This window comes from Gopherus evgoodei, chromosome 7 (assembly GCF_007399415.2).
Source record: "Gopherus evgoodei ecotype Sinaloan lineage chromosome 7, rGopEvg1_v1.p, whole genome shotgun sequence".
NCBI classification, from domain to species: domain Eukaryota; kingdom Metazoa; phylum Chordata; order Testudines; family Testudinidae; genus Gopherus; species Gopherus evgoodei.
Window position 1 is genome coordinate 57,180,746 of NC_044328.1, and position 21,378 is coordinate 57,202,123.

The 21,378-nt window shown below is 38.8% G+C and overlaps 1 protein-coding gene across 2 annotated transcripts in view; it reads right to left on the bottom strand.

Annotated features, from left to right (window-relative positions):
• The window catches only part of NRG3 (neuregulin 3), a 935,584-nt gene that overhangs the window by 536,064 nt on the left and 378,142 nt on the right, over positions 1 to 21,378 (bottom strand). For both annotated transcript variants that reach the window (XM_030570053.1, XM_030570052.1), the window contains exon 2: positions 4,116 to 4,245. In XM_030570053.1, coding sequence (XP_030425913.1) covers positions 4,116 to 4,245 — 130 coding nt within the window. The remainder of the gene's footprint in view (positions 1 to 4,115; positions 4,246 to 21,378) is intronic.

A 21,378-nucleotide genomic window follows, 5' to 3' on the forward strand; every position in this document is an offset into this window, starting at 1 on the left:
AAATGCATCCTTGTTTATGAATGGATGTGAGAATCCAAGAGAAACTTGGTGGTTTTCTTCCTTATACAAATTTCTATATAAGTATTGGCACAAGTTAGAATTTCAAGTAAACATAGCTTTTGAAACCGCTCAGTTTTCTACCATTCTCTATTTTAGTTGAAGAGTGAGCTAATACAGCATAGTATTATATAACTAGGAAAGAGCCCAAATACTTCCATACCTTGCGGTGCCAAAGAGGGTCAGGGTTTTTTTGAGACCATTCTCTAAGTATAAGATACACAGATGGAGTTCTGTGTTCAGTTCCTCTGGTGTATCACAGCAACAGCGGCTTTCAGCCACCTTCCTACCCCATTTCTGGGAGTTCAGATCAGCCCCTGACAATCAGAGCAGCCCAAATGCTGCTTTAAATTTGCCAGTTTGCAGCAGACCTCAAAGGAAAAGTTATGTCAGTAGGGACTGGCAGTGTGTAGCATTCTCTAGCCAGGCATTCTTTTGCTCCCTAATCCAGTGGGGATTGGGAGTATAGAGGCAGCTATGATGGCTTTTCTCAGCTCATGGATTCCCCCATGCTGATGGAATTCCCAGCTGCCCTTGTAGGAAAGCTTTAAACTCCTTTCGTGCTGCCAGTGGCATAACGGCAGAGCTTGGAGGGTCAAGCATCTTGCTCAAAATCTTTAATAATTGCTGAAAGAACTATTAAAGTTTGTTTCTACGGAAACATCATTCCTCTATTGATATACACTCTCACAAAGAGTTACCATCAGATGAAATATTTAATTAATTAACATTGTTCTGACCTGAGCAATGCGAGTCCAATGATTGTGTCAACATCAAGGTCTGCAAACTTCAGATGTTCTGTTTGCCAAACCCCCCACTGAAATAAATAGTTCTACTCATGGATCAGATGCAGAATCAAACCCTAATGAGAGTGTATTATATAACTTGGTGTATGGTGATATAACAGAATAATTAAGATCAATGGGAGTCACATAATACTCATATAAACCAAAAAAAATTGCTAACTATTTTTCCACACCCGTCAGATGTACTAATGTTAGCAATGGCATAAGTCCTAATGAAGTTATGTGTTTACTATTGTCTCAGAGCAGACTAATGTGACACAGTAGGGAGAAATGCCTATACCCCATCCACATTAGTGCTAATACCATTGATGGCACTGGTGCTGGGAAAAAAGGTACAAATTTTCCCGAGTGTAGTCGTGTCAGGAAACCTGAATCCTAGCTTCAAAATTTAGAGGACGAAGTAATTATTGCTTCATCCAAATAGGGAGTCAATATCTGATGTTATGTTAGTCACAGTTTATTCAGGGCAAAGTCATTGGCAAAGTTGTTGGTATTTTAACAGAGATTCAGTGACAGATGTGCCTCCTTATATACTTTGCATACCTGGTAACCTTATGGAAAACTACAGAATTTAAAAGAACATGCTAAACTTTCTACAGGTTTTTTTGAACTACCTTTTATAGATTACTATGAAGAATTCTATAATGCTATAGAATTTTTTAGAAGATCCAAGCATGTATAAAAGACCTTGTTCTTTATTACATTTTGTATGTTTTAGAGCAGTGGTCCCCAACCTTTTTGTGACCAGTAGTACATTCATGTTTTCAGAAGAGTGTGGTGGGCACCAACAATTTTTCAAGACTTATATTGTATTTGTACATTAAATAATACAAAAAAAGCATATTTAATATTATATAATATATGAATCAAGAGAGAAGCCAGAGAAAAGCCACGAGGAAAGAGAACATTGGTGCATGCAGCCCTGGAGTACACTGTCCCCAGCAGGCGCGGGGCCCCGAATTCTCTCCTCTGCTGGACACTAGGCGAGTCCCGCACCTGCCAGGGACCAAGAACACCGGCACCCGCAGCCTGCAGCCCCAGAGTTCTCTGTCCCCGGCACGCACAGGGTCGTTGCTTCTTTCCTCTGCTGGGCAGTAGGCGGGCACACATAAATGCCCCGTCAGGTACCCTGGCACCCATGGGCACCACGTTGGGGACCACTGTTTTAGAGTAATTTCTACAGAGTCCTGTTACAGCATTTCCCTTGAGTCTTATAAACTGTGTGACATGCACCATTTTTCTGTGGGAAAAGCAATGCAGGAGAGGAAGGAAGGTGAAGACATCCCACCCACAGAATGATGGATAACTCAATATTCTGCCTCTCATATGTCATGGCCAGAAGCCTGAATGGACCAGCCAGTGATTCTTATTCATGTGAGAAACAACAACATGAAATAGTGGTTTTCCGTAAAGGTGTATCAGTATCAGGAAAGCTGCAGTACCCATGCCATATCATTATTCTGAGAGAACCACCATTTAAGTGACATTATGGCCACAGTGAATAAGCAGGAACTTGGGGAGGACAAGCAAAGTGAAAGACCTTGAAAGTGGAACAAAGAAAATAGCAGTTCATTGTCAATATTTATTCCTGATGGTATTTAATCAATATAACCAATATACAATTACAAAAATAGACTGTGCCAAATATCTGCTGACAGAAATGAATCTTATGAACTGGCTAACAAGAACTATATTAATTTCCTTACTTCCTGTTGGTTTTGTTTAATCTGCTTCTACAGAAAATGAAAAGTACCCAAATATTTGACAGATTTCCTGCACTGTAGTTTTTTTTAGTTTCCAAATTAAGGGTACAAATCACTTACTTGGCTTAATGAAACATTTTTTTAAAATAGTTATAAAATTTTATGATGGTTTGGTGAGGAGATGTCATCATTTTCCATGCTTCATGATTCAGAATAATTAATTTAATAAGTGTGTCATACGAGAAGAGTAAATAATGGAGAGAGATGAATGATCACTGATGCATATACAAATTGAAAGGAAAAACAAATTACCAGCGCAACACTAAACATAAAAAGCTTTAGGAATATTTTTCTGATATTTGATTGGTGCATTAACCTTTAACAGCCCAACTTTTAAACATGGGCACTCCAAGAAGAGGGGTGAAATTTTCAAAAGCACCTAGATAATTTAGGATCTTACAAACTTAAATCTCATTGAAAGTCAATGAGACTTCAGGTCTTAAGTGTCTAAGTTATACTTAGGCTCCTAAATCAGTTAGGTTTGCAATGCTAAGTGCAGGAATGCCTAAATACCTTTAAACACCTGAGCCTTAGTCTCCAAGTTATGTGGGTGCTTTTGAAAATTTTACCACAGCTTTCTGTCATATATGGATGTATCAGTTTGGCATTTATGCTTGTAAATATCCATTTTATATGCCTGTACTGTATGCCAATTAAAGTGTCCAAAAAGGAGGATTTGAATGTTCTATTTATCTGATCCTGTTTCAGACAGATACTATTTTTAAAATATTAGGATATTTAAAAACAAAAACAAAATCACAACAGTTTGCATTATTTTCTCATTTGTTTTCATTTTGAGGTCAAAGTTAACAAAGGATTCCTGCTCTTTCCCCTGCCCCACTTATATTGGCCAGAATCTCTGATAATATGGATCACTTTTTAAGCAATCTATAAAATCGCTTCCTACTTCAAAAATTACATAATTTCTATATAGCACCTGATAGGTAACAGACAAGTAAGAATAAAGGAGTCAAAATGCACATAAGCTTCATGACAGCTCCTCAACTCTTTTCTGTAGTGCACAGTTAGATATAACAGCTGATAATCCTTTAGATCCATGAACAGAGCTTCTTTTTCCCTAGTTGAGCACTGTTGTCAAAATGCTGATCTGAGTATGCAAATACATGGAAACTGATAATTTAAAACATCAAGTTAAGGTAATTGCTTAAAATTGTATGAATAGAATTACATTTCTGTATCTAGACTGGACTGTCATTTTGGAAAACACTAGGATATTAAGAATCATTCACATCAATGCAGCCAGTCAAAGCATTGCTTCTTCTTTCCCTAATTTATTCCTACAAAAATAACACTACATATTAGAAAAAATTAAGCAAGACAGACCCAATCATCTGTACTTTCCACTAATTTGTATACGTACATGTGATTTCTAGGTCAATATATATTTATTTTGTGAATGTTGTATCCTTAGATATTACCAAATATTTTTGCAAGTTTTTTTGCCAAAACATTTGGTGCAGTGACTTACCGGCAGTGTTTGTGTGATCCAGTTAAGGTTTCAATCACAAAGCATTCCCCATCATTGAGACAGTATGCAAGATCCTTGTCTTTGCATGGCTTAAAGTGCTCAGATCGCTCAGTGGAATACGTTGTGGTATCTGTGGAGAAAACATAGGGAGATAAATGCCATTAGACGATCATCAAAATGTAGGATGCCATTAAAAATTGCATTAAAAACCTTTGGAATCATTGGTTTCACTGACACTGGATTGACAAAGATAATCCTAATAATTAATTTCATTTCAAAGTAGGTTTAAACATGTTAGTTGCCTTTATTTGCATGCTACTTTCAAAGAAATAGCCTATCCTTAAAAGATCTTTTTTTCCTAGTCCAACAACCATGTTGTTACATACAGAATTGCCAATTTAAATCCATGTCACCATTTTCCGTTAAAAATACCTTTAGACAGACTTTAAAATTAAATGACAAAATGATGTTGCACTGTCCGCTGCCTAGATCAATTTCCATTAAAGCCTTAGTAATTTTCCTTTTGTTGCTATACTTTCAGAAATCTGTCATGTTTGACCTGTGACTTCTGCAGCAAAATATCACAGACATGGCAATCTATTTCACCCTCAGACCACCCACATTTATGGAGAAAGTAACAGGAACAGTTTATTTCCAGTTAGAGCTGGTTACATTTTTGTAATTCAACTTATTTTCTTCTGAAAAATGCCCGCCTTTTAAAATAACATTTTTTAACTTTTTCATATTTTCAAAAAAAATTCCAGCACAAGTCAAACAATCTTCAACCATTAAGAAGAAGAGGTAATGAAGAAAGGGTGAAAAGAGCCTACACAAGATTCTCATTCATAAAGGGCATAGATTTCAGACCCCTTTCACCTGAGCTGTGTCATTTTCAGGGATATAGTCTTTCAGCCGTAGGGTGACCAGATGTCCCGATTTTATAGGGACAGTCCCAATTTTGGGGTCTTTTTCTTATATAGGCTCCTATTACCCCCCACCCCATCCCGATTTGTCACATTTGCTGTCTGGTCATCCTATTCAGCTGTATGGGAAACATAATGACTAAGTTTTAGAGTAACATAAAACTTAGTTTAAGCTATAGAAGGAAAAACATGGAAGTAGACAATTGTGTATATTCTTAAACTTGGGCCTTCCGTTTCGCTGCCGGATCCATTTAAGAAACCCCTTGCTGGCAGTTTTGCCTAAGTGTAGGTGATTATTGAAGGAGTCTTTACTAGTATAATCACTTGAAGAAATGTGAATGTATTTATGAGCAATCACAGTTGTCAACTTTCAGTCAGTAAATCAGCACCCGGAATTTCACAATAAGCCAAAAATCAAGCTGATCCCATTTCAAAACAAGGCCAAAACAAGCCAATCCGTAAGAACCCCAACACTCTATGTGACTAGATCCCCCTGGCATGCAGACTGGGACTGTGGTGGGCCTGCTGTGAACCCCTGACTCTCTGCCCCCTTTACCCCTGCTTGCCGGGAGCCAATCAAAAAAAAACAACAAAACCAGCAACAAGCTACAAGCCAAAAACTAGCCAACAAGCAACTCAGAAGCCAATTAAGGCAAAAATAAGCCCAATTTCTGTGGTTTGTTCGCAGGTTTGGCATGTTTGATTACAATACGCTGCTGCAAAAGGCTAAAACAAAAACAAAAGAAGTCCCTTGCAATTTAAACACATTTCTCAACCTTCCATCTAACCGCCCCCCTCCAACACCACACTCCAGATTGGCCATGCTCAAAAAACTTTTTCATTAAATAACATTCTACAGCTGGCAGCAAACTGCTTCATTAGCTTCCTTTGTTTTCCCCTTTTGTTTGAGAAAACAGACAGTTTGAAGCATTTATTCTCTTAGATTCAACTGCTCAGAAGTACAGGAAGCACAAGAAAGAAAGAAGAGAGAGATTTGACTTTACTAGAGTCTTGACTATTTTCTAGAAAAGTACTGAGAAATATCACTATGACTGTCATTTTGGAAAAGTACTGCCTAAGTCTAAATGCACTATGCAGTTAATTTGTATTTTAAAGCAGTTTACTGTACACAGAAGTCATCTTTAGCCATTTGGCCCTGTTTGCATTAGAAATACTTATACCAGTGTAATTACACTTATGCAAACCCCACATACAGTGCTCAAAGGAAATATCGGGAAACTGCACCAACATAAACCCCATGTAAAAGCCGGATATGCACTTTTTCCAAAAAGATATACAAAGTAGTACATCCTGCTCTAATCCTGCACCCTCTCAGTTTGCGAAACTCACGTGAGACCAGTGTTCTTTTTCATTGCAAAACAAAATCTTCCTGCTCGTTCCTTTTTCAGATATCAACATTTTATATTCAGATCTTTGCCCCAACTTCAATGGGATCTTCAAGACTGTCAACTCTGTGTGTGTGTGTCTCTCTCTCTCTCCATATTCTACCAGAATTCATATAATGATCAACAATAAGTTGGTGGTCAAATTTATATATAAGCCTACACAATAATTATGATTAACAAGCTAATTAAATTGATTGAGGCGAGACTCACGGAACAATAATGACCTTCAGTTCCAGCTGCTCTGCAACATGGTCCAAACTCAGATATATTCAGGAGATATTGATGAGGAGAACCAGAGAAAGCTGACAATATGGTTGGCATATGCAACATTAATTGAGACAAATTGTGTGTCTGAGGAACAGGATTGCATTGAAGGCCATGGAAGTATACACAATATACTGCTTTCGTGAAGATGGTCTCGCCTCTTCTTCTCTATATTGGGTTTGCTCATGCTCTATGAGGTGCCACCTAGGTGCAGTCCCTGCAACTGTGCAAATTCCTTGCATGGGGGAAGTTAACACAAAGAAGGGTGCTCTTTGTATCTTTCACACCCCTATGCACAAGGGGCGGGAACAATCAGGCTTCTTAAAGTGTAAAGAATTTTGTATCTGTTTTGGAAATTGGAAATCATGTCCCTGGAGTTCTCCATTCAATGTTTTCAGCTGTAGATATGAAGGATGACTGGGTTATCTAAGAGAGAGGTTAGAATTTTAGTTATTATTATCTTATCTCCCCACGATGATATATGCTTTTGTTGCAGCTTCATTATATATTTAAAATAACTGTTTAGAACATGCTGCTCTAAATAGAACCACAGCCAGGAATTTAGGGGAAAACATGGGAAAGTACTATAGGGGCTAAAAATATATGTTTGAACTCTTCCTAAAGCTGATTACTTTGAAGGATCCTTCTTTTGTAACTGATCTCTACCACTCTCCAGCCTACTGTCAATACTAAAGTTCCCTTCCCCTGCATGAATTGTCTCTGAAGTTCCCTACTTCTGATTTAGTTCAAGTTCTTGTGGGCAGCTGACAGGATAGAACCATGACACCATCAAATTAGACCTGAATAAAGACTGGGAGTGGCTGAGTCACTACAAAAAGTAATTTCCCCTCTGTTCATACCCCTTCTTCTCAACTGTTGGAAATCCATTCTAATTAAATTGGCCTTGAACTGACCCTCAATTTGGTAAGGCAACTCCTATCTTTTCATGTGCTGTTTATTTAAGCTACCTACTGTATTTTCCATGCATCTGATGAAGTGGGTTTTAGCCCACAAAAGCTTATGCCCAAATAAATGCATTAGTCTCTGAGGTGCCACAAGGACTCCTCATTGTTTTTATTCAAGAATATTTAACTGTTGAGGTTGGAAGGCACTCGTGCAGGCCCAGATGTTGTCAAATAGAGGACATATAAATGTCAATAACCCATGGCTTGGTTCCTCTCTTTTGCTGAGCTGCCAACCCCTTAGTCGCTGATAAGATTAGTAAATGTAGCTGTTCTTCCCTATAGCTCCATCTTTCTATTCCCCTTTGGATTTAATTCAAGTCTACTTTATATTGAGTATAAACTAAAGTAATCTATTGGTGGGTAAGCTGAGCTCCTAGTGCTAAGGCCAGTCTGTGGCTTCTTGAACAAACCCTTTGGAAGTAGAGTCAATCTCCAACAGAACTATTTTCTTCAGAGAATGGCAAATGCCAGGGATCATAGATTTCTGCTGGAACCCTTCCTGCTAAGTTAAGGTTCCTTTTTTATAACCCTTCCTTTTTATGTCTTATGTTCTCTGCAAAGCAAATAAAGGAGCAGCATGAATGAATCTAGTGGTCCCAGCTTGGACAACCTGTTACTTGTTTTCAGAGCTCATTGATTTAGCAAGGGAACCAGAATTGGGTTTAAGTTTCATGGACAGAGTTTCAGATGCAGTTTGGATTTTAGGATCTTAGTTCAAAACTTAAGGTTTTTGGAATATAAAAATGAGATAAACATTTAGTAGGGTTGGGTTTTTTTGGGTTTTTTTTTTCAAATTCAAGTATTTTTGTACAGTGTTTGGGTCTAAAAGTATTCATTATATTCCTCTTATTTTAGCTTCTCTCTCCTAAACCCTGATTTATTCAATTATCTCCTCTGTCACCTGCCAACACTCCTTATTTCTTGAATGTTCCTCAGATCTATCAGCTGCTTTTGCTATGGTCAAAATGTGGTTATACTAAATATTCTCCAAATTCTATGGTCAGCATTTCCAATTTGCTCTTCATTTGTGTGCTGGTAGTAAAGTCCTTTTGATTGTGAAGGGGGACTGATGTATAACAGATGTTGAGAATTACAGTATCAGTGGAGAAGCGATGTATTGATAGACAGCCAGCGTGCTAAATGCATGCGCTGCAGTGGAAGGCAGCATTACATATCTATGTATCTGTTCTGGAAGGCAGATCAGTTGCTTTGTTTTCTTGGAAAAGGAAAATATCTATTGGGTCCATATCCAACAGTAGAGGCTTGGTATTTAAGCCAGTTTTAAAATGAATGAAACACAAGATCTTCCATCATTTGCTGTGGGAGAATATTCTACAGTACATAGAACTCACCATTAGGAATGTTTTCCAGACAGACAGCTTTAGTTATAGGTGAATTTAAGAAAAAAAAAAGTATTCTAGGAATTCCCCTTGTATCCCATGCATACACTGTACTCCCCCTCCCTTGGTCTGCCACAGCCCAGATTTGTTAACCTTCCAGACACACGGCAAAGCCTATGTTTTTCCTCTCTTCTCTACAGATGCGGAGAAGGGTGTGGGCTGGAGTGACTGAATTTATATGTGGTTTTTTGTTTATATTTTTTATTGTAATTTCTGAGATAGACATCTGGAGTACTGGTTGTCTGACTATATTTTAAAATTAAAATAAATACAGATTACTCCCAAAGTACTGAATTAAAAATCATACATGCTGTAGTGAAAGACTGAGCTAATACACCTGTTCCCCTCTTCCGCCAACATACAGGCACACACAAGTGCTTGTTAACACTTCTGTTTGTAAGTTTGCAAAGAAAGTGGCAGAAAGCTACGATACTTGTTCCACTAACGCTGTTGTAAACAACTTACCCCTTTCATAGTTATCTATCAAGTGATAAAAATACCACGTGTCAAATCTCCACTCACTCATATGTGGAACTGAAATCTTCAGATTAGCCAGTGAAAGTAGTAAGCAGAAAATAACAGATCATTACATTGCTTCACATTTTTAAAAATTGTAATATTTGGAGTACCTGAAAGAATGAGGCAAGTCCACATGGTCAAAAAAATCAGCCAACTTTTTAATGCAGCCCCAGCCCTAACACAGCAGCACCTACCTCTAGAACCAATGAAGGACAGCAAATCTCAATGGAAAAAAAACACTTAAAAATCTAGACCCCCAGCCTCTATCTTAAAACATACCCACCTGCAACCCAGCATTATAGTGTGTTCATCAATGTGTGTTGCAGTGTCTGTTCAGCTGCTACAGTACGTTTGCTGCACTAAGCACATTGGGAATTTTGTAAAATACTGTAATGAAGACAGTAGAAAAGTAAAAAACAAACAGAGCAAAAATAATATTGACAATCCTAAAAACAATGTATTTCCCCTAAAAGAACCCCCAATAGGAAGCTTGGAAGTTTCTCAACCACAACAATTTTTAAAATAAGAAAATTAGTAGCGAAATATGAAGACTGCCAAACAAACATACTGTAACTAATTTGAAACCACTAGAAAACACAAAAATTCAAACTGGGTTAAATCCTGGGCCCATTGAAGCCAATGGCAAATCTTCCCTTGACATAAGGGGAACAGGATTTGACCCAGAACTTTTATGTTCATGTACTCTGGGGGGCGCATATAATTACCCCAATCCTGTAATCATTTCCAGGTAAGTGGACCCCCTGCTGTGGCCTACGTTACATACGAGAGAAATACAACAGTATATATATTATTCTGTTTCTTCACATGCTCCATATGTTAGAGAAAAATATATGAATACTCTATAGTAGTGAGATGAGGGTTATTGGAGGGGGGGACAACAAGCACCTGGAATCACATTTTTTTTTTTTAAGAAAATGCAACAAGTTTAAATGCGCTTTAAGGACCTATGTTTGTTAAGATTTAGCCTCATTCTACCTAACTAAGAGAAGGAAGAGCATCTCTGCAAGCAGGCTGGCTAACCTAGTGAGGAGGGCTTTAAACTAGGGTGACTGGTGGAAGGAGACGAAAACCCTGAGGTAAGTGGGGAACTTGGATACCAGGAGGAAGCGCAAGCGGGGAGGACTCCTGCCTCATACCGAGAAAACAGGACAATCAGTGAGTTATCTTAAGTGCCTATACACAAATGCAAGAAGCCCAGGAAACAAGCGGGAAGAACTGGAAGTCCTGGCACAGTCAAGGAGTTATGATGTGATTGGAATAGCAGAAACTTGGTGGGATAACTCTCATGACTGCAGTGCTGTCATGGATGGATATAAACTGTTCAGGAAGGGCAGGCAGGGCAGAAAAGGTGGGGGAGTTACATTGTATGTAAGAGAGCAGTATGACTGCTCAGAGTTCCAGTATGAAACTGTAGAAAAAACCTGAGATTCTCTGGATTAAGTTTAGAAATGTGAGCAACAAGAATGATGCCATGGTGGGAGTCTGCTATAGATCACCAGACCAGGGGATGAGGATTTCTTCAGGCAACTAACAGAAGTTACTAGATCACAGGCCCTGGTTCTCACAGGGGACTTCAATCACCCTGATATCTGCTGGGAGAGCAATACAGCAGTGCACAGATAATCCCGGAAGTTTTTGGAAAACATAGGCAACAATTTCCCAGTGAAGGTGCTGGGAACCAACTAGGGGCAGAGCTCTTCTTGACCTGCTGCTCACAAACAGAGAAGAATTAGTAGGGGAAGCAAAAGTGGATGGAAACCTAGGAGGCAGTGACCATGAGATGGTCAAGTTCAAGATCCTGACACAAGGAAGAAAGGAGAGCAGCAGAATATGAACCCTGGACTTCAGAAAAGCAGACTTTTATTCCCTTAGGGAACTGATGGGCTGGATCCCTTGGGAGAATAACAAGGGGAAAGGAGTCCAGGAGAGCTGGCTGTATTTTAAAGAATCCTCATTGAGGTTGTTGGAACAAATCATCCTGATGTGTAGAAAGAATAGTAAATATGGCAGGTGACGAGCTTGGCTTAACAGTGAAATCCTTGCAGATCTTAAACACACAAAAAGAAGCTTACAAGAAGTGGAAGATTGGACAAATGACCAGGGAGGAGTATAAAAATATTGCTCAGGCATGCATGAGTGAAATCAGGAAGGCCAAATCACACATGGAGTTGTAATTAGCAAGGGATGTTCAGAGTAACAAGAAGGGTTTCTACAGGTATGTTAGCAACAAGAAGGTGGTCAGGGAAAGTGTAGGCCCCTTACTGAATGAGGGAGGCAAACTAGTGACAGAGGATGTGGAAAAAGCTAATGTACTCAATGCTTTTTTTGTCTCTGTCTTCACGAACAAGGTCAGCTTTCAGACTACTGCACTGGGCAGCATATCATGGGGAGGAGGTGACCAGCCTCTTTGGAGAAAGAAGTGGTTAAGGACTATTTAGAAAAGCTGGACAAACGCAAATCCATGGGGTCAGATGCGCTACATCTGAGGGTGCTAAAGGAGTTGGCGGAGGTGATTGCAGAGCCATTGGCCATTATCTTTGAAAACTCATGGCAATTGGGGGAGGTCCCAGATGACTAGAAAAAGGCTAATGTAGTGCCCATCTTTAAAAAAGGGAAGAAGGAAGATCAGGGAAATTACAGGCCAGTCAGCCTCACCTCAGTCCCTGGAAAAATCATGAAGTGAGTCCTCAAGGAATCAGTTTTGAAGCACTAAGAGGAGAGGAAAGTGATCAGGAACAGTCAGCATGGATTCACCATGGGCAATTCATGCCTGACTAACCTAATTGCCTTATATGATGAGATAACTTGCTCTGTGGATGAGGGGAAAGCAGTGGACTTGACTTTAGCAAAGCTTTTGATATGGTCTCTCACAGTATTCTTGCCAGCAAGTTAAAGGAGTATGGGTTTGATGAATGGACTATAAGGTGGACAGAAAGCTAGCTAGATCGTCGGGCTCAACAGGTAGTGATCAATGGCTTCATGTCTACTTGGCAGCCGGTATCAAGCGGAGTGCCCCAAGGGTTGGTCCTGGGGCCGGTTTTGTCCAATATCTTCATTAATGATCGGGAGGATGGCGTGGATTGCACCCTCAGCAAGTTTTCAGATGTCACTAAACTTGGAGGAGTGGTAGATATGCTGGAGGGTAGGGATAGGATACAGAGGGACCTCGACAAATTAGAGGATTGGGCCAAAAGAAATCTGATGAGGTTCAACAAGGACAAGTGCAGAGTACTTAGGATGGAAGAATCCCATGTACACCTACAGACTAAGGACCGAGTGGCTAGGCAGCGGTTCTGCAGAAAAGGACCTAAGGGTTACAGTGGATGAGAAGCTGGATATCACTCAACAGCGTGCCCTTGTTGCCAAGAAGGCTAACAGCATTTTGGACTGTATAAGTAGGAGCAATGCCAGCAGATCGAGGGATGTGATCATTCCCCTCTATTCGGCATTGGTGAGGCCTCATCTGGAGTACTGTGTCCAATTTGGGGCCCCACACTACAAGAAGGATGTGGAAAAACTGGAGAGAGACCAGCGAAGGGCCACAAAAATGATTAGGGGGCTGGAGCACATGACTTATGAGTAGAGGCTGAGGGAACTGGGAGTATTTAGTCTTCAGAACAGAAGAATGATGGGGGATTTGATAGCTGCTTTCAGCTACCTGAAAGGGGGTTCCAAAGACGATGGATCTAGACAGTTCTCAGTGACAGCAGATGACAGAACAAGGAGCAATGATCTCAAGTTGCAGTGGGGGAGCTTTAGGTTGGATATTAGCAAAAAACTTTTTCATTAGGAAGGTGGTGAAGCACTGGAATGGGTTTCCTAGGGAGGTGGCAGAATTTCTTTCCTTAGAAGTTTTTAAAGTCAGGCTTGACAAAGCCCTGGCTAGGATGATTTAGTTGGGTATTGGTCCTGCTTTAAGCAGGGGGTTGGACTAGATAACCTCCTGAGGCCCCTTCCAACCCAGATATTCTATGATTCTATGAATGAGGGTGAGTCCATGTTTAATAAATCAGTTGTTATGATGAAAATTATTCAAAACAAAGTGATTTTGATGCAATTATCATAAGCCAGAAAAAAATGTCATGAAATGGAGAGGTTCTCTCTTTGGCAATACATTCGGTTGGTGGCGTTAGCAGCAAAAAACAGCTCCGTTAATTAAAAAAATTCCCCAAAGCTGCAGTGATAAATTACAGATAAAAGCTAAACACAGCATTCTACAAATTAAGCTTCTGCTGGAAAAAATAGTCAAGAGTTTTATTTGGTTTAATTAGCTTCTTTGAGCTAAATTTCCTAATACCTGTCTCAAAAATGCAAAAACACTTCTACTGTAAGTCTCTCTCTAGAAAGGCAGCAGTGTATTAGCTAGCAATCAAACCATGAAAGTTGGAGATTTCAACACATATCACCTAGACATAAGGTCTCAGACAAATAATCACATTTTAATTTAATAGTATTAAGCTCTGTTAAATTCAGATATGCCATGAAACTTTATTGGAAATTATTAAAAAGCCTGGTTTGTATGGCTGATAAAATTATTGTAACATATGATATTTCTTGAAGACTATCATGCTGATAGGAGATAGCTTCTATATTCCAAGTGTGTCCTGAATCTGGTATTTACTTTTTGTAATGGTCATTAAACAGATATGCCTTCATTTGAAAAAAAAGTGAAGATTGAGCGTCAAATATTGTGTCAGTGAGAGACCAGTAATCTTTGTGATCACACAGATCTATATATCGTGATCTATACAGAACATCATAGCAAAGTACATGCATCTTTAATTAGAAATACAATAGCTAAAAATCAGTGTATATATTAAACATTATGTTTACATCTACATCATTCTAGAATTGGGTATATTGTCCCTGGACAAGACTGACTGATGCTAGTGGTACAAAGGTGTCCTTTAAAAAACTCCGTTCCTTCACTGAAATCCCATCCATCAAAGCTGTCTCTCTTCAAGTCGTTAAGTTAGTCTGTAGTCTTGGGGGTTCTCTTGGGCTCTGCATTGCATTTGGGTGCTGAAATAACAGTGGTGGCAAAAATAATTCATTGTCATCTGTGATTGCTTAGGAGATTTCATTGGACCCTGACTCTATGGGACTCACATCTGGCCACAGTGATTCACATTTTTGTAACATGCAGGCTCTACTACTGCAATTATCTGTATTGTTATGAATTCCAAATGCTCTGAAAAAGCTCCACCTGAAACAAAGCAGCTTTTCTGCTCAGAAACACATGTCACCAGGAACGCATCACCCCAATGCTCTGCTCTCTATATTGCCTCCCTTTTGAACAGGGAATTCAGTTCAAGGTTTCTGCTGATTTTCAATGTTCTAAGTGGATCTGGTCACAGCTATCTGAAAGTCTGTTAGGCCTATAACAAAAGCTGTGATACACAGAACCATTGACAGAATACCCCATGTCTACACCCTACTGTAATGATCTTTTGTACAAAATATGCCTTGTGAGGATTTGATCTGAAAACTCATAATTTTCTGGACATTATTGTCCTGGTAAAATATGTATGGCAATGCTGTGATTCCATGGTAGGGTGTTAACATGTTCCCAACTGAAGTTGGCAAACAGATTGGTCTTAAAGGCATGTGTGCTCTGCTAAATTGGCATTGAAGCAATGAACAGAGTTATCAAGAAGGAAGGGAAATGTGAGGAAAAAAGGAACAGGGAACACCCTTTCTCCTATCCCAGCTGGAAATGTTTTTCAAGAGAGAGACAAACTATAAAAAGGAGGGACAAACACCCTAAGCCTCCTCCCCTCCTCTATTTCTCCCTGCACCTGAAGTGACAAAGGAAGCATTAATTGGATTCTGGGAGAAGAGAACCTGACCTAAGAAGTTTGGTCAGTAAAACTGCTGAAAGCACATGGTGAGAAAACACTGTTTTGAATTTAACATAGTTTACATTAGGCACCAGTTATATTTTATTTTTTCTTGGAACCATTTCTGACTTTTATGCCTCATTACTTGTACACAATTAAAATCTCTTCATAGACTTGTTTTATTGTTTTATCTAATCCAGTGTGTTTTAATTTAAGTGTTTAGGAAACTCTATTTGGGGTGGCAAGTTGTGTGCATATTATTTCTTTTTAAAAAATAACGGACTTTACATAAACTTGTATTGTCCAAGAGAGGGCTGAGCAATACAGGACATACATTTCTGGAGGTAAATCTAAGAGTGGGTGATGGGAGGTGTTCAGGTGCCCCTGCAGTATAATCATGGCTGGTGAGAGCCAGAGTGTAACCCAGGTGTGGCTGGCTGGTGGCAGTTACACACAGACACGCAGGGTGTGGCTTGCATGCTGGAAGGCTGTTTTTGAGCAGCCCAGGTAGGAGCTGCTTCCATCAAAGCACTGTAAGGCACCCAGGGTTGCTGGGTAGGGGTGACAACTGCTCAGTAGCCTGGACTGTACCCTGGTATGTCACAACTGTCAAACATTAGGGGAAGACTTCTGTTCAGAGGAACCTTGCCCAGAGTCAGGCCAAGACTAAGGAACTTACTGTTCTTCCCAAATGAAGCAGATAGCTAGGGAGATGTACAAAGATGACCATCCCGCCCCTTCTCATCTGAGCATATCTCAACTGCTGCAAAGATTCTTTCCCCATCAGTACTATCATATTAACAGTTTCTTTAAAAAATGTGTGATATAAGGTAAAACTACAGTAATATTGCAGCATAGACATAAAAATGCTTGGAGCTCCCAAACCACTGCTTTAATTTGGATCTGAACACAATGTATAAGTTAGGGAGCAAGTTGATAAGCCACCAGATGTATCACAGAATGAGCAATTATACTAAATGCTTAATATCCATATTGTGGGGAAGTTCAAAATATATATACATTTTTTTTTACAGTGGGAGAGAGAATGTATGAATTATGCACCTGTCTTTAATTTTGCCTTCTGTGATAAGGAGACTCACATGATATTATCACTTACTCAACACAATCATACTGAAATGCAGAAAATGAAAGAACAATCACAGACACAACAATGCTTGAGCAGAATACATTTCTCTCATCTTCAGAGCACAGAAGCACCATACCATCACTTACGTAACATTGCCTGGAAGCAACAGCTACTGCATTGTTTGCAGAAATTCAAAGAGACCCAGCCATGTTGATAAATTTGAGTCATCTCTTTAAATCAGCCCACTCCTCCCTCACTCCCCCCAAGAGTCTGATGCCAGAATCAAATACTCAAAATAGGATGTGACCTTGTTCCAGAAAAAAGAGAGATGTTGATGAAGTTTTCATACCAGTTTCCCAATTTAACGTCATAACTTATAAGTAGAGTGATTCAAATCAATTAAATATATTAATGGAGTCTCAAGCCAGTTCTACATTTTCTTTGGGTGAAAATTCCCACAAGCAGTCAGAGAACAGGTTGCCACAGACTAAATTACAGGTCCTCTTACACATTCTTAGACTAGGCATAAGCCTTCCAAATACTGTTTTCCTATTTTGAAAAACAATTTAATACAAATAAATGTCTGTTCAGCAATGTCTCACAATATGAAAGTGTCAGGAAGAAATTAGAAATAAAACTATCACTTCAGACTATGTTATGGCATAGGATATTTAAATATAGCAACTTCTCAAAGATTGATTGATTTTAAGAGTAAAAAATTCGGTATCTTACCTTTGTCTGTATCTTTACACAGAACTCCCATTGATAACAAGAGAAGTTTCATGCGCAGGATTTAGTTAGGGAAAGGCCCCCAGTGGACACAAATGACCAGACTATCGAAAGAGTTCAGCACCCATAATTAGGGTCAGATTTTTAGAAGAGCTCAGCTCTGATGAATGCACCAATAAGTTGTTAACATTCCAGAAGTTCTGAGCATCCAATGGGCCACCTTATTTTGAAAATCCAGTTAGGAAAGTCACAATGTGAGCTGCTGGCTGCTGAGTATTTCTGACAACCAAACTCTAATTTAGGTGGCTACCTGGGAGCCAAGTTCTTGAAAACCTGTCCCTATGGGTGCTGATAACTTGAAAACTGGCCTTGAGTTCTTCTGAAAATCTGGCCTAAAATGTTATTGAATGTACTGGCTGGGCTTCCAATGTATGTTTGCTGCCTGCTGCTATTGGAGCATCCACTTGGTTAGAAAAAAACTATTAATGTAATTATAAAAAAGGTTTAAACAGTCCAGAAGAAAGGTATGAAAATATATTTAAGAAAGGCAATCTGTCCTTGGCACTACAAGATGTGTCTTCTTTTCAGCACAGCTGCTTAAGAACAGACAGTCTGTACTCTTCAGTTAAGGGAGAAACTGGTAGTCTCCTACAGAGCATTTGAAAATTCAATTGAGTAAAATAGCTGTTGAGAGAGTTGAAGAATTTTACTGAATTCATTTGTGCAGTACAGCTTCTGGTTTTAAAATTGGTAGCATGAGTCTTGTGGCCCTGGCAAACTAACTAACCTGTGTATGATCCATAACTTAACAAGAAGCATTGCAATTGCAATCAAGACAATGTACTTACATACAGGTATCAAAGAAATGTTAATTAGTCTAGCAATCCCCAACTCATGCACTTTGTATTAATAAAAGAATAGTTGCCAAGTGTATTTGTGTGTTTATATCCTGTTAGAAGTTTACCAATATAACCAAATTACCTTTTAGAGGCTTAATACTTTTCATGTCTTAATTGCCTTCATATTAGGTACACAACTGTGTTCAGTTAACCTTAGGATCACAGATGTGAGACACTGCAGGAAATTAATATTACTTACATTGTCTTCAGCTTATCTATCCCTGTTATAACGAAGGACCAGCTAATTGCCTTATGTAAACAAGTGTACCTAGTTTACCTGTATATGCATAAGAAATAGAAGATTAATTTCAAAGCCCGGGTCAGTTTAACAATGAAGGTCGCACAAACTGTCTGCTTTGCCTATTCTTCCTTGGAGGAAAGCCCTGCCATGACAATTTCTGTGAAGAGGCTTGTCAGCCTGCATGAGAGCTATAAATACTGGACCTTGGGCATGATCTGGCATCTCTAGTCTGCTGAACTTTGAACAGCGAAAAGTTTAAGCCATGAGACTGAGATCTCCTAAGCAGTTCCTTGAACACCCAGGAAAATGTATGGAAAGACTCTAACAGACTATATCTAAGCAGCATTTGGAGTCTAACCTTTTGGGATGATTCCAGAGAAACTCTTACAAGCCAGCAGATTCATCCATCACTGCTACAAATCTGATAAAAGGACCTTGCAAGCTTTTGTAATGTATGTAATATTTTCATAATTCAATAAAGATTTATTAATACAAGAAATACATTATTTAGTTTACTAAGATCAGATCTGAAACACATATTGACCCGGAGGTTAAGTGTCTGATCCTTTGGGATTAGTAGAACCTCACGTATGGTGAACTGGGATTTCAGTAACCTCTAACTATAACCTCTCACTGTTTCCCTATATAGGAACCAAGGGATGGAATCCCTAACGGGGACGATGTTGGCTTCTTGTTACCCAGTGTGATACTACAGAAGCTCTTTTGATACTGGTTTGGGGACTTTCATTACAAAATAAAACACCTTCTATGGGGCAGTGCCTGCCCTTTTTCTTGCAGTCCGTCTTGAGTGTGGCATTCTCAGTGTGGCCCATCTGTCACAATAAAGTTTGGCTTTTTCTACTATAAGAACTATTTTTTCCATATTTAAATAAGTCTCATCACACCTAAATAAAATGGCCACCTACACTGTGTTTCATAGATTCATAGACTCTAGGACTGGAAGGGATGTCAAGAGGTCATCAAGTCCAGTTCCCTGCCCTCATGGCAGGACCAAATACTGTCTAGACCATCCCTGATAGACATTTATCTAACCTACTCTTAAATATCTCCAGAGATGGAAATTCCACAACCTCCCTAGGCAATTTATTCCAGTGTTTAACTACTCTGACAGTTAGGAACTTTTTCCTAATGTCCAACCTAAACCTCCCTTGCTGCAGTTTAAGCCCATTGCTTCTTGTTCTAGCCTTAGAGGCTAAGGTGAATAAGTTTTCTACCTCCTCCTTATGACACCCTTTTAGATATCTGAAAACTGCTATCATGTCCCCTCTGTCTTCTCTTTTCCAAACTAAACAAATGCAATTCTTTCAGCCTTCCTCCATAGGTCATGTTTTCAAAACCTTTAATCATTCTTGTTGCTCTTCTCTGGACCATCTCCAATTTCTCCACATCTTTCTTGAAATGCGGTGCCCAGAACTGGACACAATACTCCAGTTGAGGCCTAACCAGCACAGGGTAGAGCAGAAGAATGATTTCTCGTGTCTTGCTCACAACACACCTGCTAATGCATCCCAGAATCACGTTTGATTTTTTTGCAACAGCATCACATTGTTGACTCATATTTAACTTGTGGTCCACTATAACCGCTAGATCCCTTTCTGCCATACTCCTTCTAGACAGTCTCTTGCCATTTTATATGTGTGAAACTGATTTTTCCATCCTAAGTGGAGCACTTTTCGTTTGTCTTTGATCATTTTGAATTATGACCCTGTCCTCCAAAGCAGTTGCAATCCCTCCCAGTTTGGTATCATCTGCAAACTTAATAAGCGTACTTTCTATGCCAATATCTAAGTCATTGATGAAGATATTGAAAAGAGCCAGTCATACTAACAAAGGACTTTATGTCTGATTTTTAATTATTGTGAACTTCAATGTTCTTGCGAGGCCTTTGACAAAATAAGATACATACTTTTAGAAAAAATCTTCCAGTTTAGATTTCTGAGGAATATTATATATTATTCTATATTAGTTGGTATCTGTGGAATTGCTAACACACACACACACACACAAATGCTAACACACACACACGCCAATAATTGACAGACATTTTATTAGCATTGCCATGGTTGAAGTTTTTTAAAAAGGTTTTTCTGAATCTGAAAAACAAAAATAAAAAAAAAAGTATAGAAAAGTATTCTTTAATGGCTGCAGGCACCTAAGAAATTGGGATAAGAATGCTGGCTTATCTTAAAGCTATGTAAATTATTAATACCAGTAAAATAAAACAATTGTATTTGCTCATCACCATGATATATTAAGAGAGTATTATATATAATATACTATGAGGTAAATATTCAAGAATATTTTTCAGAATGATTTTTCCCTTTACATGTAAGCTTCTATTTAAATCCAGATTGCCTTTGCAGAAGAGCATGTTTGTAACAGTGTACTAGTGAATAAAACTGATGTGCTTTTAATGCTTTGAAAATTATTTTATCTCCCTTTTTGTTTTCTTTTCCTCGAAGAAACCCAACATATAAACCTACAAGTAATATTTCCATGGCACAAAATACTTTAAACTTAGTCCTAAAAATTTCATTATTATTCCAAGGATTCCTTGTGGAAAATAGAGAATTCCAAGTTATTTATTCCAACTATTTACTGCTTTTATTGATATGATGAAGTGGGGGGGGGTGGTTGGTGGGATTCAGGAGGAGGAGAGGAGAGAATAAGTAAGTCGAGAAACCCGTTCCTCCTCCAACTGATGTAAAATGTTAAAAATAAACTATTGACTTCAATGGGCCATCAATGTCATATTCAAGCATACAACACAAGCAAGTAACAACGTGGTAATAACAAATTATAAGTGATATTTTCACATTAGTTTTTAACAGTTATAATATAAGAACCCTTGAAGTGGGTATTACAAGCCATCAAGAAGATTTCGTACTCCAGCTAAAATGATCACAAGTTCACCAGTGTAAATCCTCTAGCCATTCTCTTTAACGGTA